The 27,869-nt window shown below is 39.0% G+C and overlaps 1 protein-coding gene across 3 annotated transcripts in view; it reads left to right on the top strand.

Moving 5' to 3' along the window:
* Positions 1-27,869, top strand: part of EPB41L4B (erythrocyte membrane protein band 4.1 like 4B) — a 166,839-nt gene that overhangs the window by 24,259 nt on the left and 114,711 nt on the right. For all 3 annotated transcript variants that reach the window (XM_042868648.1, XM_042868647.1, XM_042868649.1), the window contains exon 2: positions 25,996-26,100. In XM_042868648.1, the coding sequence (XP_042724582.1) occupies positions 25,996-26,100 (105 nt within the window). The remainder of the gene's footprint in view (positions 1-25,995; positions 26,101-27,869) is intronic.

Here is a 27,869-nt window from a genome sequence, read left to right as displayed (position 1 = left end):
CTGCTGGAGAGTTGCTTGTTTTTTAAATGCAGTTTTGATGATAACTCATTTTAGTGAATTTCTTGGGTTCCTCCAAGGTATTAAGAACTGCACTACTGGAATAAATGACACTTAATATTTATGTGGAAGATACAGTGTTTCAACACTTTGATTTTTTGTTTTTTTTTTTCCAGGATACAATCTGTTTTTGTTTTTTCCTGAAAGCAGATAGTATTTGGTTGAAAAGCAGTTAATAACTTTGTTTTTGTTCTCATGTATGAAAGAATTATTGAGATAATTAGAGAGCCATTGGAATGATGACATACCTAGCAGAGTCAAATATCTTTATTTTTTCTACAATAAGTGGGAAAGATATGGAATGCTTTGCAACCAGCGAAGGTGCTAAAATCTCAAACGGTAGTAGTTGAGTTTCAGTAAACTAGAACATTCTGAGCCTGGAGAAACTGACCTGATCACTTGTAATAAAGCAGAAGTGCTTCCAATGAAAGCTGAACCCACATTCCAGGATTATCTGATGTGAATTGTCCAGAAACATTTCTCATACATTGGAGGAAATACAAACTCAGTACTGTGAAATAATCTGTAACAAAGCAGGCTTCTACCAGTCAAAGCTTGCTTGTAACAGAGAGTAGTATGCAGGAGAAACTAATGTAGAAAGAATCATTACAAACACCTGCATTTCTTCATCTGAGTTTTGGATGTTGAAACAGCAGAGAGATAACTGAGATTTTGCTTCCGTACTTGGAACCAGATAGACATGCTCAGTGACCCAGAATAAAGAACACTCTTACTAGCGGTAATATTGAGAGCAAATACAGCTTTTTATAAACTGTGTTTCCACTGACATTGTCTGAACTCTCTGCAGACTTAATTGAAAGCAGCATAGACTTCTGCCTGTGCTGTGTGTCGTTTACATCTCAAAGTATTGCAGGCGACTGTTTAACAAATTGGGAAAATAATGGGACTGAAGCAATAGTGAAAGACAGCATTTAAAATTGGGAGTCTGCCTCTCAGTGTCATTACTTCTGTAAGCTGTTCCGTATTTATTCCTCTATTTGAACCTGAGGTATAGCTGAAGGTTAAGTTGCTTGATGACTGGTGGTGTGTGCCCAAATTTCACTTAATTTCAGTTAGGCATATGCTGCTTCATGCTGCTTTGTAAATACCAACCTCTGTGCGTGCGTTTCTTCTTAATCTTGAAAGCATTTGTCTTGTTACGTTTGATCTTGGCATGCATGTGTGTTAGCTCTCTGGTAGAGATGAGTCACTGAGACAGTGTACAAGTGCGGTGCTGTTTATCAAGTAGTAATTTCAGACTTCATTTAAATATATTTCATTTAGCTTGAAGGTGTGTGTGCCTTGAAGAACAGGCTTGACAAGATCTTGAAGTTGTAGCAAGACATTACAAACGTGATATGTAAGGAGTTGATTGCTCTTAAGAGTAGTATTGAGAGCTGTTGAAACGATGTGGTGAATAGAAGAAAGATTTGGTAGATAGTGAAAAATATGGAAGAGAATATTGAAAGGGGAAGGTGAAAAATGAGATGGTGGGGAAACAGATTGCTCAAGTCAACCCTGTAAAGAAGTTCTACTTACGTTAAAGTTGAGCTGCTAAAAAGGATGACACAGAACAAAAATTGTGAAACAGATTAAGAAAAAGGCAACAAGAAGAGTGTTTCAGAGTTTCTTTTAAGCTGTGCCTAAATACTCTTGACATTTTTCATTCTCATGTACGTGCAGATGAAATTTCAGTGGTTTGAACTGTGGTCTGTCAGGACCTTCTTTTAATTTTGTTACTCCAAACTCTTATGCAAAAGCACAGAAAGGGTACATACCTTCTCTTAAGTACTTCCCACATATCGGTATTGAGACAGAATCTAGAAAACGTTTCATCTGTATCTTTTTGTTATGAGTCACAGATCAACTCATCCTTGATTATCATTTGGTAAGAAGTCTTACCTTCCTGTTCCTGTCTCCTAAAGACAATTTGTAAGTGATGCACTTGGAAAGGAACAATCCCAGGCACCAGGATATACAGGAGGCAACCCAGCTGGGAAACAGTTTGGCACAATAGTGTCCCGGGAGTCCTGATGAATACCGAGCTGAACATAAGTCAGTAGTGTGTACTGTTATGCTGGGCTGCATTAGGAAAAATATTGCCAGCATGTTGAAGGAGGCAATCCTTCCCCTCTACAAAGCATTGATGAGGCCGTACATGGAGTGTGTTCTGGGCCACTCCAATGCAAAACACAGTGCTACAGGAGAGTCCGGTTGGAGGACCACAAAGCTGATGAAGGCACTGAAGCACCTCTCCTACAAGGAAAGGCTGAGGCAGCTGGGACTGTTCAGCCTGGAGAAGAGGAGGATCAGAGCTGAAGGGTGTGTCTCATCAGCTTGTATAAGTACCTGTAGGGCAGGCATGGAAAAAATTCTTATGAGGTTCTCTTCACTGGTGTCCAGTGAGAGGGCAGGAGGCAGTAGGCACAAACTGAAACATAATAGATTCTATCTGTAGTAAATGAAATAATTGGTGATGGATTTTGTTTGTTGGTGGTTTTTGTTGTTTGTGTGTCTTTTTATGTCATTTCATTATTCTTTTTAATATGAGGTTTCAGAGCACTGAAACAAGGTGCCTAGAAAGTTAATGGGAGTTGCCATCCTTGAAGATGCTCAAAAGCTGTCTGGACATGGTCTTGGGCAAACTCCTCTAGGTGGCCTCAAATTGCAAAGATATTTTGTGCCGTAGAAATGAAAGTGATTGGTGTTTATTTGCCTATGATAGTAGGTCACAGTCCACTTTGGACCACTTGTCAATCATGCTCTGCCAAATTATTGAAGGCAAGAGATCCCATAAAATCCTTTGGTGTCCTGTCCCTTTGTCTTATTGTTCCTACTAGTAAAGCTTTATTCTATTCCAAGTCATCTCAGCTGCAAGATTAAACCTTGGTTCTATTCAGAACATTTGCGCTGATAGCTGTTCTCTTGATAACGTGCTTTTGTGTATAGAAAGACTGTGTTGTGGTTACACTGTGAATTCTTAGGTGGTAAGCAAGATGATCTTTGGGCTTTTTTCTCTTTGCATTTTTGTGACAAACATCGCAAACAGCTCTCATACTGCTCCTTATGAGCCTTATAATCCTTATTTGCTAAAACCATTATCCTTGCTGTCTCCTGTCTCTTGGGTACTTTGTCTTTATTTGTTGGTAGTTTAAAACTTGGAGTTCCAAGCTGAATATTGGATTCCAACTGTGATGCGTTATTTGCGCCAAGGAACAGTAATTGTTTTCCAGACCTCACTGAATGTCTAGAATGACACTCTTCCTAGAAATGGATCTTGCTTCTGTTGGCAACAGTCTAGGTTTGGCTGTGCGCAGTTTTCAATGCACTGTTGGCTTCTCATTCTCCTCTACAGCAATGCTTCATTGATTTATCTCCCTTGTATAGTATTTTGTTTTTTTTATTGTATAGTGTATTTGCTTAAAACTCTTTTGGCTGATACTTCCTTTGTATTAAAATGTCAGTGATGCTAGTGCATTTTTTAATTATGGATTCAGAGTTTATTTTCGACAGTTTCACTGAAGTTATTTGAAATATGAGCCATCTTGTTGCCATCTATAAATATTTAAACTGTACCCATTCTGTCATGAAAACCACTAATTAAGCTGTTGGAAAGAATCAGGTCCAGGAAATAACTTAAAAATGCCCTTCTGCTGGTTATTTAGCAGTTCACTGCAGAGTTGTTGGTGATTGCTGTCTTTTGACTGCAGTTTTTCTGCCAGATGAGTCCACACACGGTTCTATTTTAGATCATAATTCTCCAACCTGTTTATAAGAGTACTTAAGGGAAATTATGCTGGGACCATACTAAGACTGAACCTGTGGCTTTCTTTTCAACCGCTGGGTCAATCAGTCTGTTGGAAAAGAAAGAACAAGCTTTGAGATAACATTCGTCTTGGTTCTGCTCTCAGCTGTGCCTTCTACATTGTGATCATCTGGAGTCTAAATGGGAGACTTAGATCCCTGTGGGAATGTTGAAAGTAATCTCTTCAGTGGAAGTGCATGAAATGTTCTTGTCTAGGGGGAAAGCGCCAATTATGTACTCCCCTTCTAGGAAGAGAAGCCAAATACTTAAGAGTGAACCTCAAACTACCAAGAGATTACAGGAATAACCTGAGTGTGAAAAGAGGGTGGGCCTCTACTATAGCTCTATTCTGATAGATACCAGAAGTTGCAGAAAGCAGCACTGAAGAGTTTCAGCATTTTAAGTACTAGGCTGGAAACAGTAGTTTTATCAGTAGAGTAATGTAAATGCTGTTGCCTTCATTCTGTTTCCTGGACAAATTGAACCCCCTGTGAGTTAAATTGAGAATTTAAAAAATAAACTAAAATCACTCTTCCAGGACCTTTGATCATATAGAGTATGGTACCTGAGTTTTTGTTAGGGTGTTGTGTGTTTTGTGTGTGTGGTTTTGTTGGCTAGTAATTAATTAGGCATATGATCCAGTTGTGTGGAAGGGCTTATTCTTCTTTTGGAGTGCTTCATTTCATATTTTGAGAGCTTTTCCCCTTGTTATTAACCGCAATGATAGTGCCAGTATGTTATTAGTAAGAGAACTGGCACCGTGGAATACTTTGTTACATAGCTGAGTGTTAAATGTTATTCTCCTTTAAGAGGGGCATACTTAAATTTTTTCTTTTAATGGTATCAGATATATTCCAAAAATTATGTAGATATTTTTTGTAATGCGGTTTAAATCCCGGAGACTTTGTGAGATATCACGTGTGAGTGCATCACGGTCATAGATAGGTGTTGGAAGGATCAGAAGGAAAAAAGGAGAGTTTGTGCTTTCATTTAGGCAGCTCCTTGTTTTCCGAGATCTTGAATATGGAAGCAAGAACACGCTTGTTGAGTGCAAGGCAGAATCAGAAAGAAGAGAACAAAAGCGAGTTTGTGTGGAGGATTTCACATAATGCTGAACAGGGAGGAAATCTTAGGTAATGCTTTTTGCAAGCAACTAGAGATCTTCTGCCTATCCTCTTTACAGAGGCTTTCAGCTATACAAATATCTTGCTGGAGTTGTCATAAGGCTTTGGGCAGATAGTGTTGGAGGCTTGTAGTTGAAAAATTCCTAACAGCCAAGGGTAATGCTCTATTTGGCACATCTCATGCGTTTGATCACAAAGGAGGAAGAAGCTGGTGGATTTTGAGCAGGCTGATTATTTACTTGAGATGATTGATTTTGGGATTTGGAGAAAGCTGGTAAGCAAAGTAGTAGAAGCAGGACTGTGGACTTCAGTTTACTTGAGCTGATAGATGAGAATACCTAAGAAAGTAACTCTGGAGGAACTTTATGAGAAAATAAAGATGTTTAATTTAAAAAAAAAAAAAAAGTATCGAAAGCTGAAGAGCAAACCATTGAACTTTCCTTGAAAATCAAGACTTTAAGCAGAAATGCTGCTTTGCAAGATTCTTTTTCTTATGAATGTAAACACAGAAAAGGAGCACTTGATAGGTAGACAGGCGGGCCAGCTACAGAAGTCTAAAAGAATTTGATGATGGAAACAGCCAGAGTTGAGTCTAATGATGGTTAACAGGGTTTCCACAAAGGGATCTGGACAGGTGGGATTGATGAGTCCAATAGCACAGCCTTCAACAAGGCTGAATGCTGGGTCCTGCACTTTGGTCATAACAACCCTGTGCAGAGAAATAGACTTGGGGAAGAGTGGGAAGTTGCCTGACTGAAAGCTATCTGGCTGACAGTCTGCTGAATGTGAGCCAGCAGCAGTGTGTCCAGGTGGCCAGGCAGGACAATGGCCTGCAACAGAAAGTGTGGCCAGGAGGAAAAGAGCTGCCTCCCTGTATGTGGCTCTGTGATACTGCACCTCAAACGTTGTGTTCAGTGCTGGACCCCTTGCTACATATTAAGTTGCTTGAATGTGAGCAGAGAAGAATAATGCCAGTGAAGGGACTAGAAAGCAAAAGTTATGAGGAGTAGCTGAGGAAACTGAAGTTATTTATTTTGGAGGAGACTGAGAAATAACCTAATTGTTTTCTACAACTACCTGATAAATAGTTTGCAAGAAGTTTGCAATGAAGAGATATCAGTCTCTTTTTCTTAGGTGACAAACAATAGGAGACAATGAAACGTACTCAGGTTGCACTAGGGAAGATTTATATTGGACATCAGGAAGGATTTCTTCACAGCAAGGGTAAGCAAGTAAATCTCATAATTTTCAACATCTTCAAGGTGAAAATCAACTTTTATCTATACTATATTTCAAATCATAACAGAGTTCAAGATGAAACTTAAGCTATAACAAGCTCAAGTTATGGCAAATAATTTTATGCATTTGGCTAAATACAGTTCTGAGAACAGTGAAGAATAAGTAGCCTTGCTTTCCGTGTTGATAAATGAATTTGAAAGTAAAGTTTGAGATTTCAAAAAAAAAATAAAAATAAAAAAAATCATCAATTTTTTTGGTATTTTGGTTTTTGCAACTTCATTTTCATTCTACATAAATACATCAACTGTGAATTTTCAAGTAGAATGTACAAAGTTTCAGTCAGGTGTTAAACTAGAAGAAAAACTTTGATCGCATCTTTTTACCACAGAAAAATATCTCTTGCTTCACTCCTTATTCATGTCATTGCTTTTTGGCAGTGCATACATTTGTAAACAACTATTTTCATGGATGAAATACAGGAGAAGTAAAATATCTGAGTGCCTTGAGAGCTCGCTAGAGATTGCAATGCTTCCATCAAACGAGATACTGATACATTCATTTTAAAGAATAAGGTCAAATATTCCATTGATTTCATGGCTTTGTTATCTTCTTTTTTAATTAAAAAAAAAAAAGAGTAGTTTTGTTACTGACATCCATTAACTATATTATATATTTTACAATGTGACCCAAGAAGACTCTTCTTCAGTCAATGCAGCCCAGGCAAGCCCATGTAATCGGTGGTATGGGGAAAGAATGGCATATGCAGTGCCTTTTTTGCCTTGGTCCTTGGAAAGCAGTTTATTCTCACCTTTGAGTATGTTCAGAAGGAGATAGACCATGTTTGGGAACAACATGTTAAGGACTACTAATCGCAACTTGATGCATTAAGATTTGTTGTACTAGATGAATTTCACCTTGGAAAGCTGAAAGTATTGGCTGTTGTGATTGCAAGAATATCATGAATCCTGGGTTTTGGATCAAGTGACCTCCAGGAGTTTCTTCCAACCTTAACCATTTCTGTAAGGAAAAATCATGGAAAAATGCTGATGCTATACCCATCTTTGACAAAACTGGGGAAAACTACAGTAGTTACAAGTCTATAAGCCTCATTTCAGTTCCTGGAAAGATCATGGCCCATCTCCAGTTAGAATCCATTTTCCAGTACATGGTCAAGAAATTAATTCTTAAAATTCAATTTATTTAATAAGGGCATGCTTACCCTTCTAAGGCAAAATGACTGGATATATGACTGACAAGTGCTGTAGATATACTGCTTGGCTTCACTAAGTCTTTGGACGCTGTCTGCCATTGCATTCTCATTTAGGAGTTGAGGAAACATGGGATGAATGAATAATCAATTTATTCAGTTACAAATCAGCTGGGCCACTTGGCTCAAAGGGTAATCAGAGGTTCAGTATCCAATTGGCAGTATATTTAGGTTTGTTTTTCCTTTATTTTGTTTGTGAGTGTAAGTATAGAGGTGTAGCCTCTATGAACTGCAGGTACTCCAATGCACAGGGGTAGAAGTTAGGAGAGAAAAACCATGATGTCCCTTTGAACAAGAATGCTTTTTTCAGCACTAGTATCAGTCATCTTTCGGGTTTTACCCTAGGGGAGCACAGTAATCCTTCTGGACCCAGCACTGCAGTATGGTTTTTCTTCTTATCAACTGGAGGCTAAACACAGTTCTATTACACTTGACTTGTTGGTTTCTTTCTTTCTTTCTTTCTTTTCTTTAAAATATTTCTCGTAATGATGAGGAATATCCTCCCAGTCATGGAATTCTAACAGTTCTTGTTGGGAATCCTTAGTAACCTTATACCATTGCTTCAGATCAACCTCTGGACTGAAATGGGTATGAGAAAACAGGGTATTAACTGTGCTCAGGTATCTTCACATGTGCACCCATGTGCAGATTTCACTACTTTGAGAAACTCAGAAGCAGTCTTAATTGTAAAATCCTTGTATTCCAACAAATCAGTTTCAACATAACAGGAACAGAGAAACTTCAAAGCAGTAGAGAGCTTGTGAATTCTTAGGGTATGTTTAATAATCCCTGACTGATTGCAAAAGCTAGTAAACCTATATGTACTCACACCAAAAGACAGTTTTTTATGTTTTGAGGATTAAAATTGGCTTGCTTTGGCAGCAAACCTTTTCTCAATATGCTTAATACTGAACAATCTTTTATACTCATCAGTATACTACTGATCATCTCTGTGACTTCATCTCAATTGCTGCTTAATTATTGTCTTTCAGAAGTGTTGTATTCCATATTTCTATACTTACTGGAAGTGATAGTAATTTTAGAATAATTTTTTTTCTGTTAGGCATGTGTTGTGAACCTGCAGCACAGAACACAAGTGAAATGATTTTGGGTTTGTGTTTAAAATCTGTAGCAGAGGTAGTGGGTGATGCTATGCTTCCTTTCTGTAAATTTGAGGCACTGGCACTTTGAAGCTTGTTGCACAATTTTCTGGGACTGTTTGTCTGGGCAATGTGTTGCTTGGGCAGTCCTTTGGATATGGGCTGTTGATTCAGGATCTTCTGCCAACTGATTGCTCAATGCAATCTGTTCTGCAGTGCAATTATTTATACATGCAAGAATTCGTTTGTTTTGGGAAAGAAAAAAAAATCAGTCTTAATAAATTTGTCCATAAATAGTTTGTCTGCATTATTTTTTTTAATGCCATCTACCTCTCCCACCCCACCCCCAGACTTAGCTTTTACATTTGTTTTTGTCATTAAAGAAGTTCTTAAGTAGCTTAAGCATGCAATAACTGTGTTTAGGCAAAACCTCTCTACTTTTGCCACTGTGTAATACCTGTATTGTGAACATCTAGATTATGTTAACAGTGTCCAGCCTGGCACTATTTAGGGATGAGCATTGTAGAATCAAGCAGCAAGATGAGTTCATGACTCTAAACAGATCTTTGTAGGTCTCAGTAAAGTGTGTGTGATGCATCAAATGGAGAAGAGTGCGTTTGTATTAATACTAGCAACCTCTGTTGGTCTCATACTAGTGGAAGACAACTGGCTGCCTTTATATTGTTCTCCACAGACTCTTTCCCAGGCTTCATTCTCCTTGTATATACCTCATATACGTGAAAATGTATGCCTCCTACCATGGTTGTTATTCCTGTGTTCTCAGTTTTTCTTCTGTCTTCTTTTGACTCTTAAATGTCTCATGTAGTTTGAAGCTTTCAGCTTTTTCAGGTTAAGTTTTTCACTTCACAGCAGTGATTTTTTTGACTGTTTAATTTCTGAATCAGTAGTTTGTGCTAGGTAGTTATCTGCTTAATGCAGAGGGAGTACTTTCATCTGCCTTAATATCATAACACTGCATGAACATAAAGTTATTTGGGTTTACTAGCCTCCAAGCTATCTGGAAGTATCAAATAAGATTTAGTCAGTTTACCAACATGCTGAAAAAAAGAATGAGAATAATGGCAGAGCTGCTATAAACTGCAGAGAATAAATATGCTATCTACAGCTGTTGAGGAAAATCAGATGTGATTTTAGTGTATGATAAAACATGTTCTCTCTTCTGTTATGCAGTGTTAAATGCATGTCAGGCAGTTCCCGTTTCCTTAGCAAGTTTTTTAAATAGTGCAGTGTACCTGCTGGTATTTTCTAGAGTGAGGAAGATGTTTACCAGTTGTGTTAATTCTGATCTCTTCCTTAGCATTAATATCATACTCAAAAATATCACTGCCTTTTCTTACATAGTAGACTCAGCTCTTTCTGGTTTTGAACTAGATTCAGGACTGTTGGTAGATGTGTTTTTAATTCTTTTTTGAGATCTTTATTTTGAGCAGTGTCACTGGTATGAACTTTTAACCCTTTTTAACACTTTTCTTCTATGTGTAATTAATTTCATTATGCAAGGAAAAACAATTAATTAAATCCAGTTCTTAATACTAAGGATTAATAGTATAGGAAATTTAGCTACAGCAGTTTCAGAAGACCTCCCGTTCTGAAACCTGAGAAATCTCTTTCCAATGTATGGAAGTTACTCCAGAATAACTTACTTGTAGCATTACCTCTCCATGACAGAACTGGAATATCAATTATCATACAGAGGAATACTCTCCTAGGCTTTGATGTTAAGTATCCCAAGGTAAACAAGCTGTAGTTCACTGTTTCATTTATACTTCCCTGCTAGAATCTTGTGGACAACTGTTGTTTTTTTTGCAAGATGACGTACTTTCAAGTACTGACTGTGTTGGTTACAACCAAATGGATTAGATTTATACCTTTCTGAAAATTGTTGTGTGATCCTGTATGTCCTGGGAACTAGATGTATTACACCAATGTTTATTTTATGGATGCTTGCTTTGAGTGGTTAAGCTCTCAATTTTTAATGCATGTACACTGTTTTGGAGTAGGATATCAGAAAAGTTGTTGGGGTTTTAGCTTGATGTCTATCATTATTGCCTCTATCCATGGGAAGATTATGGAACAGATCCTCTTGGAAGACATGTTAGGCACATGAGATCTGAGACAGCTAGCATGGCTTCATCAGGGAAAGGTTGTGCCTGACCAATCTGGTGGCTTTCTATGGTGGAGCAACAGCATCGGCGGGCAAAGGGTGATGTCCACCTGTTGTCATTTAGATGGACTTCTGAAAGGCCTTTGATATGATCCCCCACCACATCCTTATCTCTAAATTGGAGAGTTCCAATTTGTAGGGTGGAGTATTTGATGAATAAGGAGTTGGTTGGAAAGTCACTGCCAGGGCGTTGTGGTCAATGGCTACTATGGTAAAGGCGAGTAACAGGTCCTCAAAGGATCCGTTGGCACCAGTATGCTTAAACATCTTTATCAGTGACATAGATGATGGGATTGTGTATGCCCTCAGCAAGTTTGCTGATTACATCCAGCTGAGCAGTGTGATTGATAAAGCAGAAGGAAGGGATGTCATCCAGAGGGACCTTGATAAACTTGAAAGGTAGGCCCTTGTGAACATGAGGCTCAACAAAGCAAAGTGCAAGGTTTTGAAAGGTTTTGAACTTGGGTTGAGGTAATCCCAGATATGTATACAACTAGGAGAAGATATTTCTTGAGAACAGCCCTGCTGAGAAAGATTTAGGGGTCCTGGTTGATGAAAACCTGAACATGAACCAGCAGCACACATTTGCAACCTAGATGGCCTATGGTGTCTTGGGTTCCATCAGAAGAGGGATGGCCAACAGGGATGGGGGGTGGTTGTCCCCCTCTGCTCTGCCCTCATGAAGCCCCAGCTGGTCTACTGTGTCCAAGTCTGGGACACCGAACACAGGAAAGATGTGGAGCTTTCGGAGAGGAAGTCCAGAGGACAGCCACAAAGATAATCCAAGTGCTCAAGCACTTCTGGGAAGACAGATTGGCTGAAGGAACTGGGCTTGTTCAGCTTGTGGAAGAGAAGGCTCCAGGAAGACCTCATTGGGGCCTTCCAGTATTTAAAGGGAACTTATAAACATGAGTTGAAATGAACTTTTTACCCAGTTAGATAGTGATAGGGCAAGGGGGAATGGTTTTAAACTAAAGAAGGGGAATTTTAAATTAGATGTCAGGGGGAAGCTCCTTGCTATGAGAGTAATGAGGTGCTGGCACAGGCTGCCCAGAGAGGTTGTGGATGCCCTGTCTCTGGAGGTGTTTAAAGCCAGGTTGGATGGGGCCCAGTGCAATCTGATCTAGTACTTGATCAAGTGGTTGGCAACATTGCCTAATGGCAGGGAGGCTGAAACTTGATGATTTTTGAGGTCCCTTCTAATATAAGTCATCCTATTATGATTGTCTTCGTGTTTCACCGTACTTCTGCAATTTAATATTTATTATAGTTTAGACTATCCTTAAAATTCAAAACAATCAGATGCTTTAATGGCAATGAAGGTAGAAGATGACTGGAACGTAGTATAAGAAAAAGGTTTGTTTGTAAATGTTGCATTGTAAAGAAAACTGCATTAATTCAGTATGAGTTGCACAAAAAGGCAGGAAAGGCTTGTTGCAAATAAATTGTCAATATGATGTCTCTTTATTAGTGGGTAGTAAATCTGGGAGTGCGGAAAAGTGGGAGGGCTTTATGACTTGCAAGAATTGGGAAGTAATAAATCTAAACCTACATTTCCATTTAAAGTAGCAATGCTTTAAAAACACCTTTGAAGTTCTAAATATACGTGTAATATTGTCATTTGCATACTTTATGGCTCCATAGCTGGAGGGGTGGAGAGTTCACTGTGAATGAGAGGAAAACCCATACTAAGGAAGGATGATTTCAAAAGCATGAGGACATTTTGGAGTTCCTGAGTGTTGTGGGAATGAGGCTGGAAAGCATTTGGTCTTGTTTGTAGGCACGTGTACACTGTGAACTGACTCTGTGGCCCATTAAGTCTTATTACTTTTACATGGAATACCTAAGCAGGAGAGAGCTCTCACATTGGAATAATCAATATCCTGCTGCCTTGATTGTGTCTATGGCAGAAAACATATTATTAAAAAAACATATGTCCTATAGTTATTGATTAACAGAACAGTCATTTCTTCCTCTGAACGTTTGAGGTGGAGAGATTTTCTCTTTGGCAGAAAAATACACCATTTGCTCAGGGAGTAAAAGAGGATTTTACCACTTATTGAAGACACAAGTTCAGTGCTCAGTATTGTGAGTAGAGTATTGCGTTTCAGTAATGAGTATGGCAGATCTCAGATAACCTTATTTTAGGCTAGGTCAGAAAGAATGGCTGAAGTGACTCTCTGTGCCATCTTCCCTCCAAAATTGGCTATTTTGAATCTAATACTGAATACTGTCATCTGTACACACTGTATGAGAAGCTTAGGTACCTAAATCAAGACTGTGGAGTCTGAGGGAGGGTAGGCATCCAAGAGTTAGACATCAAAAAGATCAAATATTTTGCATCCAAACTGTTTGTGCGTCAAGGCCACACAGTCTGCTGCTTTTCTTTTTCTGCACTAGTTTCAGATGTAATCGTGATATATGAATTGTTCCCATTGTGAGGTGAGAGTTAAGCTAGGAGGCATTTGTGAAACAGTTAAACAGTGATGTTGTCTGGAATTGAAGTCGACCTCCCCACTCTTCTTCAAATAAGAGAATGTGCAAATTCCCTGCTTTGTAGGGCTGTGCTGTAAGTAATGCTACAGGTGTATGACTTACAAGTCTGCTGAGTTGTTGATGTCATTTAAAATCTATTAGCCAGCAAAACTGTTACTATGGTCAGAGCTTGGGTTAGATAACTTTGCTCAAAAAAAAGAACCTGCGTCTCCCCTTGGCTTGGTTGACCATATCTGCAAGTCTAGAAATTAGAAACTTTTGTTTCTGTTAATAAAATAATTTGCAATGGGACTTAATTAAAATCTGGTCCTGTTCTTACAGTCACCTTTTCCAATTAGCAGAACACTTTGTATTAATGCTGGTTTAGATTTGATTGAATATGTAGTTCAAATATTGCTAATGTACGGAAATATTATGCTCTTGTGTTTACTGTAATTATGAAATAGCTATCCTGAGACAGAACCTCTTATTGATGCTTTTTATCTGCTTTATATACAGAGATGTTTGTTATTATCTATATGGAGGCTGTCTTACAACTGCTCGGAACAGTCTTTGTTGGAGTCGCCATAGTGATTTCACTTTCAACTAGATCATTATCCTTCCAACTAAAAGCCTGCTTTTAAGTGGCTTTTTATTACAGTGGCTTTTGGAAGTGAACTTGAACAGCATGGTTGATATCTTCATATTGTGAGAAAGGAGCTGGTGTACTTCTTGCCATATTTTCCTAGAACTAAAATAAAACAATTAGTAGTTTCTTTTAAACAACTGAGGTGGCTGCGGTTCAGCAGTGTGTGACTCTGAACTGGGCAGAGTGTTTGATCTCATCTGTCTTGAGGTCTAGGCTCTGAGAAAAAGGTTTTCACAAAAGTTGTAAACATAGCAAAACTTCTGTTGAGATCAAATGCGTAGGTGGAAAGAGGCAGCCACAAGGAATGCCTCGTTAACATACAACAGGAAACTCGGAGCATTGCCAACTTCAGGCTCTACTGACTCTGTCCCTATACTGTTACAGTAGTAATGTTTTCCTGTGTTTGTGTGGTGCTCTGAATTAACTGTAAGTTCCTATTAAGGTTTTGATGATGCATCTAAGTCACGATACGTGTCAAGTGAGTTTGCTAAAAAGCTGACAATTATGGTGTTTGAGTTTAATTTCCACTATGGTGTTTTGGACTTTTTTTTCCCTTGGCATGTAAATATTCAGAATCCACTTAATGGCCTGGAGGGAGGCTGAGTAGCCAAAACTAAATGTGAAAAATAAACCTCTAAATACTGTAGTCTGATACGAATGGATTTTCAAATCAAACCGTTAGAGTGGTGGCTTTCTAACTGTTTCTAATTTATTTATACTTTGTGGAATGGACAGACAAACAGCATGTGTTTTGATAAAAAATATTTTCTTTTTCATCTGTATGTAAATAAATAAATAAATAAAATGTGAAGGTAATCTTTAGAAGTATATCCGAAGGAAGTGCTGGCATATTGTATCTTGTTCATACAGGTAACAAAAATCGTAGTTTTCAGGGAACATGATAGGGGAGAAAAGCTGACACTTGTGCAGATTTGTAATTCCTGTTTTCTGTATTTCATTCTTTTTTAAAATTGTCATTTTTCCAGAATCTGGTTGATGTTCTTTTTTCTGCATGCTAACAGTGGAATTAGAGATTTGTTAATAGTCACTGCTTTTTTGTGCTTAGCTTGTTACTTAACTGGGAGACCTGTTAGTTGAGATGAAATGTAAGAAACAATTTTAACTGTAACTCAAATCTTTCTATTTCTCCTGTGGACACTCTTAGGACTTCTTTTTATAAGTTAGAGCATTGTATATTATTGTAATTGTAGTATTAAAAAAAAAAAAAATAAACCACATGGCTGTTCCTATTGCAACTTCTGTCTGTGGTAGAAATAAGTTGCTGATCTTCCTAAAATGTATATTCTGGGCTAATTACGCTTGTGTTAAAGAAGAATCATGTCTTTTCAGCTACCTGCTACTTTTAATGGCAAGGCTTTCTGGTCTGTCTGTGTTCTTTGAACTGCTGGTTATTGACCAGTTATCAGTATGTCAGTCAGTTTTTTTCTATTGACTTCTCCCAGTCTCTAGATGCCTAATTTTCTTCAGAGGCAAACAGTCTGAGCTGATTCTTTGACAAGGTCCTGTGGCTTAAAGTATGAAAAAATAAGGAGTGAAGAGTGCTGTTTGAAATCTGTTGGCTGCCTGAATAAATAGGTAGATTCTAAAAGTGTTTGTGTTTTAGATCCACTGAGCTTCTGAAGAAAGGCCACTTTACAGCTTTATCTTGAAGTTCTAAATTCCTTTTGTGGTCACTGCTTCCATGTTTCATGGCTCTGAACTTCATCAACTGTCTGTAGCTGTCAGTATGATCAATGATTACTGTGATTCAACTGGAAAGTTTAGCACTTTGTAAGATTTTGTGCTTGGTAAGTGAATAGATAATTAATGTTAGCATGTTGTGGAATTAAATCCTACTACAAAAAATGGCACAAATAGTAAGTATTAGTTTAAGATTAAAAAAAAAACACAATAGAAATAATTGAATTAACTTCATGATCATAAACAGTATACATTATTATGCAGGAGGAGAGATGTGATGTGGAAAGTAAGGCAAAAGGCTTCTTCAATGCAGAGAATTTCTAGATTATTTCTCAAGTTGATTGCAGAAACTTGCTAAGGAAAGTAAATGTTGTGGTGTTTCTAAACAATACAGGATGCAATGTTTATAAAAGAATAAATGAATACACGTCTTGCCTTTACAGGTCAGTAAATTTCTGAAAGTGGAGGAGTATAGTGTTCTGTACCTTAAAAACAATGAGCAGTAAAATCATTGTGTAAGATGTGTGTTCTCAGAGCAGCCCCTCTGGATACTGCCTCCCAGCTGCAATGCACCTTAAGCACCTTCATTTAGGGCATCAAGAATCACATTTTTACAGGGATCTCTTGCTTTCACAGAGAAGCAGGTGCCTAAATACTTGGCAGTGTCTGGCACTCAGCCCAGACTAAATAATCTGCAAATATTCAAGCTTTTCTGGATCTTTCAAATTGCATTTCCAAAATTCCTTTTGCATGTTTGTTGCCGGTAGGCAACTCAGATGCTGTAATACAAAATAGTAGTCTTCAGAATTGTAACAGTTTGCCAAATCATCAGAAGGTAGATCCTGTCGGTCATATTTTAGATTTGCAGAACAGAAATGAAAACCCATGAGGTAGGCTCAGCAGTACATATAACTTAATATCCATTAATATCCATTTTCAATTTGTTTTGATGCTGCCTCTTCATTTTAGTAGGGGGGACATCCAGGGAGACCTCATTGTGACCTTCCATTCTTAAAGGGAGGGATGAAAAGGAGAGTGATCAAACTTTTACGTGGGCAGATAGTGATAGGAAATGGGGAGTTGTTTAAAACTAAAAGAGGAGAGATTTAGATTAGATGGGGTTAGTGGGAAGTCTTTTACTGAGAAGGCAATGCAGCACTGCCACAGTTGCCCCTAGAGGCTTTGGACGCCCCATCCCTGAGGGGGCTCAAGGCTAGGCTGGGTGGGGCCTTGGGCAGCCTGAGCTGGTGGGTGACTGCCCTGTGCATGTCGTGGTGTTGGAACTAGAAGATCTTAAAGATCCTTTCCAACCCCAGCCATTCTATGATTTGTGGCTGCTTCACTGCTCCATTACCCAGCTCTCAAGAAACAGCTCTTGACGTGACAGACCATAATGCTAGGATGTACAGTGTAAACTGTGAGTGTTTGGAAGAATACTGAAAGCACTGTTAGTCTAAATCAGTAGTGATGTTGCACTCACGCGGCTTCCCCATGTAGTCACTTCCTTAGTAGAGATCAAGGTGCATGGCTCTCCTGACATACCTCTTGGCTAAGAATTGGAACCTGGTCATCTCAGCTGTGTCTGTGCCGGAGGAAGGTTATCTGTCATGTAGAGCCTTAAAAGTAAACTATTTTAAATGTCCTACATAGAAACAAAGCCTGAAAGAATTAAGCCAGGAAATGCATCCGTGTGGAAAATACTGTTTGTACAATTGCATCTTGTTAAAAAACACTTTTATTAATAGAACATTCAAATGCTGATGTAGAAGAAAAGAAAGATATCTTTTGAAACTTTGGCGCTGCTATTAGCATAAGAAAGTGGAGATTCATCTCTTCTGGTAGCCCTTGTCTCTTTGTCCTTGTTCTCTTCTAGGTCAACTTAGCTTACACTGGTGTTGTGTTACTTCTCAAATGCAGTTTAAAGTCATTTTCTAGAATCTTAGCTAGCTCCATCAAAAATGCTCCTGTGTACCATCACGACTTGTGCAGGAGTGTGAAAAGCAATTCACACAAGAAAAGTGTAACACTGTGTTTAACGCTATATTTCCTTAGACGTGGCTGCCATTTGAACACCTGTTGCTTAACTTTAATCACACTCTATCTCTTCTTCCAGAGATCCAGAATGGAGAACTGTATCACAAGTGGAGTGAAGTATTTAAGAAACTCTCAGTATCAGTTTCTGTTTTCTGCATTCTGGTTACTTGTTTCTGCAGGTGTTTTCTTCAGCCCAGTGTGTCTGTAGTATTTCAAGTGGGTCAGGAGAGGGAGCTGGCAGCCTAGGGGCGAAAATCTCTTTCCAAACAAATAATCGTATCTCCCCAGAATGTGGAAATGTGATGGGGAAATCTACTTGTATCTGAGATAGCAGTGATATAGGCTGGCCAGCAGGAGTCCATAGTCACTTCTGGAACATAAAGTCAGCTTTACCTTTTCATTGTATGGCCACTTGTGCATTTTAGCTACTGCCTGAGGATCCCATTTTAAGTGTTGACAGTACTTTTCTCTTTGAAGAGGTATGTGTTGCCTGTAGTGCATATAGGTAGGTGATAGGGACAATGAACAGAAGTTCTCACCTTCACCCGAGTCCAATAAAAAAAAGTCTGTGCTGATATTGGGGTTGCCAGTAGTACTTGCACTTACGGTATCTGCTTGCTTGTCATATGATTTTTGGAGAGAGTTAAGGCTCTTCAGACTGCATGCCCTTCAGATGACCTCTTCAGATGACTGGACAGAATTATAAAACTGCCCTGCAACAGGATTTTCTATGTCTGGTGGGTTAAGCTTGGCCCACATGTGAGCACCTAGCCAGCCAGTCACCCCTTGGATGCGGATGGAAGCTTGGGGTCAGTACAAAAACCTCTGCCAATCCTTCCTCTACACACTTTTCCCCTTCTCCAGCATGCATCCTCTCCACAGGCTGAAGTCCCTCAGAAATACCCATCTGTTCCAGCACAGGCCCTCCATGGGCCACAGGATATTTGCTCCAGTGAATGGATAGTATCCTGCTTTGACACTGGTTTTCCCTCTGCTGTTTCTCTTTCCTCTCACACTCCACACCTGGCATGTTCTGCTCTTTCTTAAATACATTTTCCTAGAGGAAGCATGCGTGTGGTTGATGGGCTTAGTTGTGGCTGCAGTGAGTCCACTTCAGAGACAGCTCAATCCAACTGTGTCTAGCACAGGACTGTCCCTGACCTCTCTCCACAGAGGCCATCCATGTGGTGTGCTGACTACTAAAACATTCGTCAACTACACTGAATACACAATTTTCCCTAAGGAAAACTGAGCAAATGGTGAAGTTCTTCCTTCCAGATTAGGTCTCGAGACATGAGTTTGATGTTCCTTCTCACCAGCAACATGGACTTCTGAGGGTCTAGGTATGCTATAACTAGTTTTTGAATGGCTATGCTTTAAAACCCGGCTGGTGAAAATGCGTATCCTGAAAACAAACACAGCTTTCACAGGAAAAAAAAGGATAGCATCAGGCAGGCTATTTAATAAAGCTGACCAAATTGCTGTTGTATTTGCCCACTTAGGGAAGAGGTGGGATGTGTTTGAGAACTGAAAAATAAAATTACTGGAAAGCAGGGATATGTGATCTGGCAAAAGGAAGGGAAACCCTATCATTGGCTTTCAGACCTCTCCTGACCTTCTTGAATCTGTATTATGTTTCAAGTGTTGCTGTGTGACATCTTTCCAGCAGGTAACTTGGCATGGCTTGGACTCTCTCGTGATTGTTATGTGCATAAGGTAATTCCCTCTCTGCTTTTTTTCTGTGGATTCTCTCCAGTGCTAAGCTGACATTCCAATCTCTGATTCATCTAATTGAGTTTGTACTTGAATAATTCAAAATCCTTTCCTCATTCCTATTGTGGAATTGGAAAAGACTGTTTTTTCTCCCATCTTTGTTTTTTGAGTTTGCTAGGTTTGTTTTTCACTTTTTTTTTTTTTTTTAATTTCATGGTTGATTTTCAGTTGCACAGCAGGTTAAAAGCTTTCGTCAAATCTCTCCTGTCTGCCTATGCCATTTTAACATGGTCAAAAATGTCTTGATGTGACCAGAAGTTCCGCTGCCACTTAGTTTTTTGTGATACCTTGCTACATATCAGTCATGGTCAGGTTGCGATTGGACTTGATGGTCTTAAAGGTCTTTTCCAACCAGGGCAATTCTATGATTCTATGGCAGTTTATTTAATTGTTGTTCAGTTTTTCCTTTATGGCACTTCCATAGCCTTCCTACCTGGAAGCCTTGCAGTTTAAAAAGAAGAGAGATGCTGTTTGTGTATTGTAGTTGTTAATCCATATTTCCATCATTTTTAGCAGGAATTGAACATCAGCTCTTCTCACCAGTAACTGGTGCAGAGATGTGCATTTGAGTGCTGCTGGCGAACACTGGAGCGCAACAATAGTGAGATTTACTATGCTAACTGTTAGGGATTTTTTCTTAATATCTGAGAGTTCATATAGGCATCTTTGCCATAGAAACTCAGCCCACTTGCGCTGTTATGTGCTAATCTTCTAGCAGGACGAATGTTCTTAAATGGTAGTGTGCTGTCTCTTTAGTTGAAGTTCCTTCCTGATAACCTAAAGGAAATGGCTTGGGTGGCTCTTTTTAGTCGAGAGCTAGCTCTGACGTGCCTGCAGGAGTCACAGTCCAAACAGTATCTTGACTGTTGTCACATGCCCCCAGGTGACTAAGCTAAAAGAGTGCAGAGGGTGGTACCTGGGAAAACTGAGGGCTTGACTATTGAGAAGAGAGCAAATTAATGGAGAGATAATGAGCACTTAATCACAGAATTGTTTGGGTTGGAGGGGACCTTTAGGATCATCCAGTTCCTACCCCACTTCTACAGGTAGGGACATCTCCCTCCAGACCAGGTTGCTGAAAGCCCCATCCAGCCTGGCCTTCAATGCTTCCAGGGAAGGAGCATCCAACAACCTCACTGGGCAACCTGTTCCAGCACCTCACCACCCTCACAGTAAATAATTTCTTCCTGATATCTAGTCTAAATCTACCCTCTGCCAATTTACAGCTTTTTTCTCTTGTTCTGTCGCTACCTGCCCTTATAGGAAGTCCTTCCTCAGCTTTCCTGTCAGCTCCTTCAGGTACTGGAAGGCTGCTATAAGATCCCCCTGGAGCCATCTCTTCCCCAGGCTGAAGAGCCCCAACTCTCAGACTGTCCTCGTAGGGGATGTGCTCCAGCCCTCTGATTGTCTCTGTGGCCCTCCTCTGGACCCAATCCATTAGCTCCATGTCCTTCTTGTGGTGGGGTCTAACTTAAGGTTAATAAGAAACCTAAATGGCTTTATGCATGTTTTGCCTGTAATGTGTTAAAAATACTGGGAAACAGCATCACCAATGGCTTTTAGAAGACAAAGCAAATTCCTATTCCTAAGCATTATAATCAGCAGAGCTGGTAAAGCCTTAGGATTAGAATTGAAAAATGAGTTGTTAACAAATCACATGTGAGAGTAGTAAGCAGAACATAAAGAGCTGTTCTGGCTCCTTATACACCAAGGAGAGGTGCTGATTTCTACAGAGCCATATAACGCTTGCGGAGCAGGGAATTGTTAGTTACAAATACTCCTTTACTAACTTACCAGAAGCTAAAACCTGCTATTTGTGACCATGAGCTCATAGCAGACCACTCTTCAGAAATATTTGATGCATTGCAGAGTACATAGTACTTTGCTTTCTGTAGCAAAAGACTAAATCTGCCCTACATACTCCCTTCTGCTACTGCTTGCTGTTCAGTTTGGCAGAGATTACAGTTAACTGTCCTTAATATTTTTCTTTGAAGCAGTTTATTTACTTTTCAGGTCTTTTTTTTTTTTTCTCTTAGCATGCAAGCTATTTCTTGTACTTTTGCCCTATTTGACAAGTTGTTTTCCCAAGCACCACTTCAGCTATTTCTGAAGTCTATTAATACTTAGATTGTAACCATATAATCTTGGAATGGTTTGTGTTTGAAGAGACCTTTAAGATCATGTAGTTCAACCCCCCTGCTATAGGCAAGGACATCTCCCTCTAGACCAGGTTGCTCAAAGCCCCATCCAGCCTGGCCTTGAAAGCTTCCAAGGAGGTAGCATCCACAATCCCCTCTGGGCAACTGTTTGTGGGTTTTCTGCTGTGAACTCTTCCCTGGAACAAACTGAAATAGCATCATCCTTCAGTTTTGTCCTCCTCGCTTTTCATTTCAGGAGCCATTGCCATAACACTTCCCATAAGCATTCACTTGTGCTACAACAGAGAATTATTTGGGTTTTTTAGTAATGCTGCAATCTGAACTCTCCATTGTGACTCAACTCCAATGTGAATGAGTTTTCTCTCATTAACTCAGTCAGTACATGTGCAACGCCGAGCACTTGGTTGCTACATACTACTATTTGATCTTTTTCAGAGCACTTCAGCTTTCCAACTTTGCTGTCTGTGCTCTGTGAGACTGATCAATGACATTCTTGCAATGCATCTGCACTAGACTGGGCAATTTTTCTGGCTTCTGTATAGCCTTTTAATGCTTTCTGGCAGAAACTTTCAAATAGTTCTGGCATAGCTAAAATCAACACTGAACAGCCTGTTTCAACTAAACCAGTTGATGCAAAATGTCCCTGGCTGATGAATTTGCCCTTTCCTTCTTGCCCACCGAAAGCATATTAAAACTTCTTACCTATTCACATGTCAAGTTTGGAACAATTCTGGTTGGAGAAGTTTCTTTGTTTTGTCAGGTTTTAGCCGACAAGAATTCCCTTACGTTCCCTGAGACTGGGAGACTTTGACAACTAAGAGTTTAGACTTTAACTGTGGTCAGTGCAACTGTCCCTATGATCCTACAAAGGGTCTTATGCCAATGTGAGTCCTTGGAAGAGGACCCAGCACTAAGTCTTCATTATACATAAGAATTTTCTTTTGATCCTGTGATTCATAATCCTGAGGAAAATATGAGGGGAAGGTTATTTGAGGAGGGCTTCCAGGATACAGAATTGAAGCAACTTTCAGGTGTGGATGCTCACCTGGCTGGCTGATGCAAGAAACTATTTCTCCCCCCTCCCCCCCCTTTTTTTTTTTTTTTTTTTTTTTTTTTTTTTTCCCTCTCTCTCTCAGTAATGCTCTCCATTATGGAGCTTCCCAACTGGCAGCATAATTCAATCTCTGTGCTTCCTCAAGGGCAAAGAGGTAAAAGGGGATGCAAGTGACTGCCTTGAGGTAGTTCAGTTTCACCTTGTGCTGTGGTTGTAATTGGGTTTGTAAGTTTGACATTTTGAGGGCTCCAGTGTTCGTCTGTGTGGTTTGATGGTTCTCTCACGGGTTCTCTTGGGATCCTAGGAACTCTCCAGCAGAAACTGGCAGTGATTTAGCTGTAAAAATAAATAAATGTTTTTGCAATTTCATTAATAACATAATTTTTCCAAATTATAGTAGTTTTTATAACAACAAAGTAATAACTCTAAGTAGTTGTCTGTGTACATTGTCTTTTTGCCACTATTGAGATATAGGCTATGCAGATCTTCTGACAGTTCTGAACCATTTATCTAGCAAATGAGGGCTATAAAATATTTTTAGGCTAAGTACTTTTTTTAACATACATTTTCAAAAAGAATTCACAAATTGAAGCTCTGTAGAGAAGGTGTGATTTGTTGAATTCCAGCTGATCGTATCTCCAGTGAAAAGTTTGACATTGATTTCATATTCTTGATACCATATTTTGATTGAGATAGCATTTGTTGTTTTTTTTTTTTTTTAGCTTCTGTTATCTAGAAAAAAGGGAGGAAAAAAAGACTCATTGCTGTTACACATGTTGGCCTATACAACTCCAGAGAAAATCCACTTCTATTTTGTCAGTACCATCCATCTGATTCATTTCACAGGTACCGATTTATCAATCTGCAGTATAACTGTTTGTAAGTCAGCGTGGAAGGCAGAAGGAAGGAGAACAGGTTATCCTCTACTGTTAGTAGAGAAGAGTTACCTTTGTTGTTCCTGAATGTAATATTTCAAAGCCTTTATTTTTTTCTTGTCAGCAGTTTGGTGGCTGCAGTAGCCTTGTTATCTGCACGTTATGAATTACTGAGCTCATTTAGTGGCAAGTTAAATGTTATAACCTCCTGTAAACTATGTATGTAGATTGCTCCAAAAATAGTGCTTCCTATGTATTTTCATGGAAGCTAGAACAGATACAAAGAGCACCATAACACTGTTTGATAAATTCTCAGCTAAAAAACACTTTTCCAATAGTGAACACCAACAGGTATGTGTTTTTGACCTACTGCCACTGTCACCACTGCTGAGATGCACACCTAACACCTCACTGTATTCACATCCTCTGGTTGATCTCATTGAATGTTCAGCAAGCATCAGTGAATGTCACTGGAAACATCTTTGCTTCACATGCACTTCCATGTCAGACTGCCCCTCTGCTGCCTGTTTCATGGCAACAACAGGTGATGGGATATTGTTGGGAAAGTTTAACCTCTACTGCCGTATTATTAACATCTGCCTCTGATGTTGCAGGCCAACATAAGAAAGTAGGAGACATTACTTTCGGAGCAGTTCTTGTATGTGGTACTTCATTTACAGTCTAGCTGTGCTGAGGAGGGCTCTTCTCCATGTGACATACGTTGAACATTAACTATGCTTCGGGTACAGAAGGTGAAGTGTGTGCTTTCTGGTTTCTATTGAGTGTGTGGCATTTGAAGATAAACATGTAGGTAGTTAAAGTCGTAAAGCAAGCAACTGGGAATAGAGTAATTGCAGGGCATCAAGTCAGTATTTCCTGGTTCTGTGAGCTCCTTGTTTCTTGCCTTTTTTATTGCTTTGGAGGGTTTTCTTGTCCCTCATTGGATCAGAATCGTTTTTAATTCTTCTGTGCTTTCTCCTGGCTTTTTTTGACCGAATAGTGAATTTACCATGTGCGAGAAAACGTGTTCTGGATACAATTTTAGCGAATTTTTGTTTTGGTTCACAGCTATTATTGGACATCTGAAATTTGTGATTTCTTTGTGATGTACTGCTTTAAGAATATTATCTTCTCATCTGCTTTTAGTAGTTTGTTGAAGTTTGATTGTCTGTTCTTGATTTCTTGCTCCTTCACTCTAAAACAACAAAGCAGTATCATCTGATGGTCCAACACTTGCCTAAATTTTTGTGCAGCTTATTTTAACGCCACTCCTAATGCTGTTTCTGCAATTAGTTATAGATTTTTAGACAGTTTGGATGACTGGACAGGAGTTCACATCATGATTAATGCTGATACTGCACAGAAAGCCAAATTGAACAGCAAGTTATTTAGCTCTCCTTCAGCTGAAGTCGGTGAATTCTGCTAGAATTTTGGGTGAAGTGGGAATGCCTAATAAATTAGAGCATTAAAAGTCAAAATTAAAAAAAAAAAATCCTCAGAGTTATAGGATAGCAGGCAGAGAACTGGTTTCTGCATGTTGTACCTTTCCTGTGTGAACTACAGCTGTAGCTTCTGTCTGCTTGAGATTTATAGTGGTGTCAGATGTCCTCAGTAGCATGAAATGGTTTGCAGAAAAATTGTTTTGTTTCTCTCTTCTTCCTGCCCACCTGTAAGCTCCCTGCTGAAACACTGGGTGCTTAAATTCTCGATTTAACCTCTGCACAACTACATGGGCAAATTGCAGCCCAGCTTTAAGGTCAGCTAACTTTGCTACTGGTGCTTAGCCTATGATTTGGGTTGGTTTAATTTCTATTCCTGTGTGTTCCAAGTGTCATGCCAAATGAGAATTAGAGTTACTTACTTGGCTCCACTTGAAGGTTGTAAGCGTGATTACAATTAGCGACTTCATTGAAAGATTCTTACCAAATACTGCTAATTTTCCTCATGGTGCTCTTTAAGTATTCAAGCTGTCCAGAATGTATTTTGTGGCCTAAGTAGTGTTGTGTGACACTGTACAACTGCAGTTGATATGTGATAACAACAGGCAGATCTCAGGCAGTGTGTTAAGCAAGCATTTGCTGTGGAATTTGGCATCCTAGAGATTGAAAATGTTGGCTCTGTGACTTGGAACACTCACAGGGACATAAGGGTTTCATTTCTCTCCTATGCTTTGAGTTACTGTGAACTTAGAAGGTTTTCTTTGAGAACCAAGTCTTACACTGTTGGAATAGAGGCAGATGGAGCGTGTCACTTGTATTTCTTGAAGAAAATCTTTAAGAAAATTGAAAGAAATGTTAAAATGTTAATTCTTTAGAACACTTAGTGAGATGCTAATTCCTGATGTGCAACTTTACTCCCCCTATTTGGATCTGGAAAAGCAAAACAAAACAAAAAATGAAAAACCAAAGCCCATGTGCAATATCTCCCCATACATAGAGATATAAAAGTGAAACAAAACAAAAAAAACACTTTTTTTTTTTATTTTTATTCTGTTCCAGAAACATGCAAAGGGACAGGAGTTATTTGACCAGATTGTGTATCATTTGGACCTTGTGGAAACTGATTACTTTGGCTTACAGTTCATGGACGCTTCCCAGGTTACAGTAAGTATAACTTCAGTTAAATTTTATGTTCTACAGAATTTTGCACTGTATGTTATAAACGTGTTATCAGTGCTATTTCACAGACAGATGTGTAGGCGGTAAGGACTATACTACTGAAACAACTGGTATCATGTTTGGGTCCTGCAAATAAAGTTAAATTCTCAAAATAAGACATCATTTTGGGACATGTGCATGACTTCTTTGTGCTAAGTATGAATATGCAGCAATTGCAGGTAAAAGAAAATGTGCTGTGTTTAGTAGTCTCATGGTATTAAAAAATGGGTTGTATTTCCCACAAGCAAGGATTTTGCACTACTTGTATCCTTGGTGTTCCAGGCACAGGTTATGTTGCTCTGTAGATTTAGTTTCATTTGCAATAAGAGAGAAGAATTTTCCTTCTCTCCCCTATTTAGTGACCTCCAGCATTTACAGGTAAAAGAAGGAAAGGGAGAATGGGGGGAGTGGAAAGTATAGTATTTATCATGCAGAGAGATATGGTTAAAGAACTTAAACCTTGTGGCTAAACTGTATTGCTATAATTTTTTTCTGTTTGCTCTACTCACGTGTGGAGTTGTTGTGTATGACTACAACCTGAGTTGTGAGTAAAGAGTATATGCAGCTGGAAAATAAGTGTGTGCTTTTAAATCATCATTATAGAAATTTTTTCCATAGTGCAAGAGAATAAAAACATATTCTGTGATGTTGGAACAATATAATTGAATAACGTAGCAGAAATAGTGATGTCTTGTGAGAAACTGTTGTCATCTCACAGTTCTTAGCTTTATTCTCTAACTTGAGAGTCAATGTGATCAGATCAGTGTTTTACCAACAGCTTTGTGATCTGTGTGTTAGCCAATGGCTTTAAGTAAAAAATAGCAAGTCTGTCCAAATATTGTTAATAATAATGATATTGAGAAAGGGGATCTGTGCTTTTTGGAAGAAAAAGCAAGTTAATATGTTGATAGTTTAATATGCGTTCATAACAAAGCGTATATTACATGAAACGTACACCATTTTATGATGATGATCATTAGGATGCAGCTAAAAGAGCAGTGCCTGCGCACTATAAGCAAAAGAAATGATATTGTGGTTGATTGTCAAAGCTCTGAATTGGGAACTTCGTAGCTGAAAATAGTTACAAGTAGTTCAGTAATGTTTCAGAAGAAGGAAAGGAGAAAGGGAAAGCTGAATATCCTTTCCTAGCAAGAAAGAGGGCAGACCAGAACCAGAAGACTTGGTTTGGGAACTGGAAAATGCTTATGTTTATGAACATTAACAAAAAGGAAGGATTTTTCATCATGAGTGGTAAGGAGAATGAAGCAGAAATGTAAGCAAATGTAGTTTGTATAAATAGCTGTATCGCTGGTGTTCAGAGCAAAATGTGTTCTTGTGTTTTAGACCTTAGACCTTAGCTTTGCATGCTGGTCCTCTCCTTAGTAGTATGGGTGGAGGCAAAAGTGTAAAAGTAAATCAGGATATATGCAGTTACAGAGAGACAGGGGCTATGAACAGCTTTTGGAGAGCATGAAAAATGCTGTTTGGAGAGCTTTGGTAGTTATAGGGTTATAGTTTGCTGGATCAGGGTAGGTATTAAAAGCAGACTTCATCTCCACAGGTGCAAGGCTGGAAGTTCTCATTTGTTTTGGGGTTCCGCCTGGCTGAAGCTGAGCAGAAAGTAGAACTTAAAACTTTGTGCCATGAATCCCTTTATCATCCCTAGCACTGTGTGCAAAGAGATTCTATGCCTTTCATGGTCTATTTTGAACTTG

Source organism: Lagopus leucura, unplaced genomic scaffold, assembly GCF_019238085.1.
Source record: "Lagopus leucura isolate 7727_CA_CO unplaced genomic scaffold, USGS_WTPT01 Super-Scaffold_100002, whole genome shotgun sequence".
Taxonomy (NCBI): Eukaryota; Metazoa; Chordata; class Aves; order Galliformes; family Phasianidae; genus Lagopus; species Lagopus leucura.
Note: the sequence above shows the minus strand (reverse complement) of the source record. Positions and strands in the feature narration are given on the sequence as shown.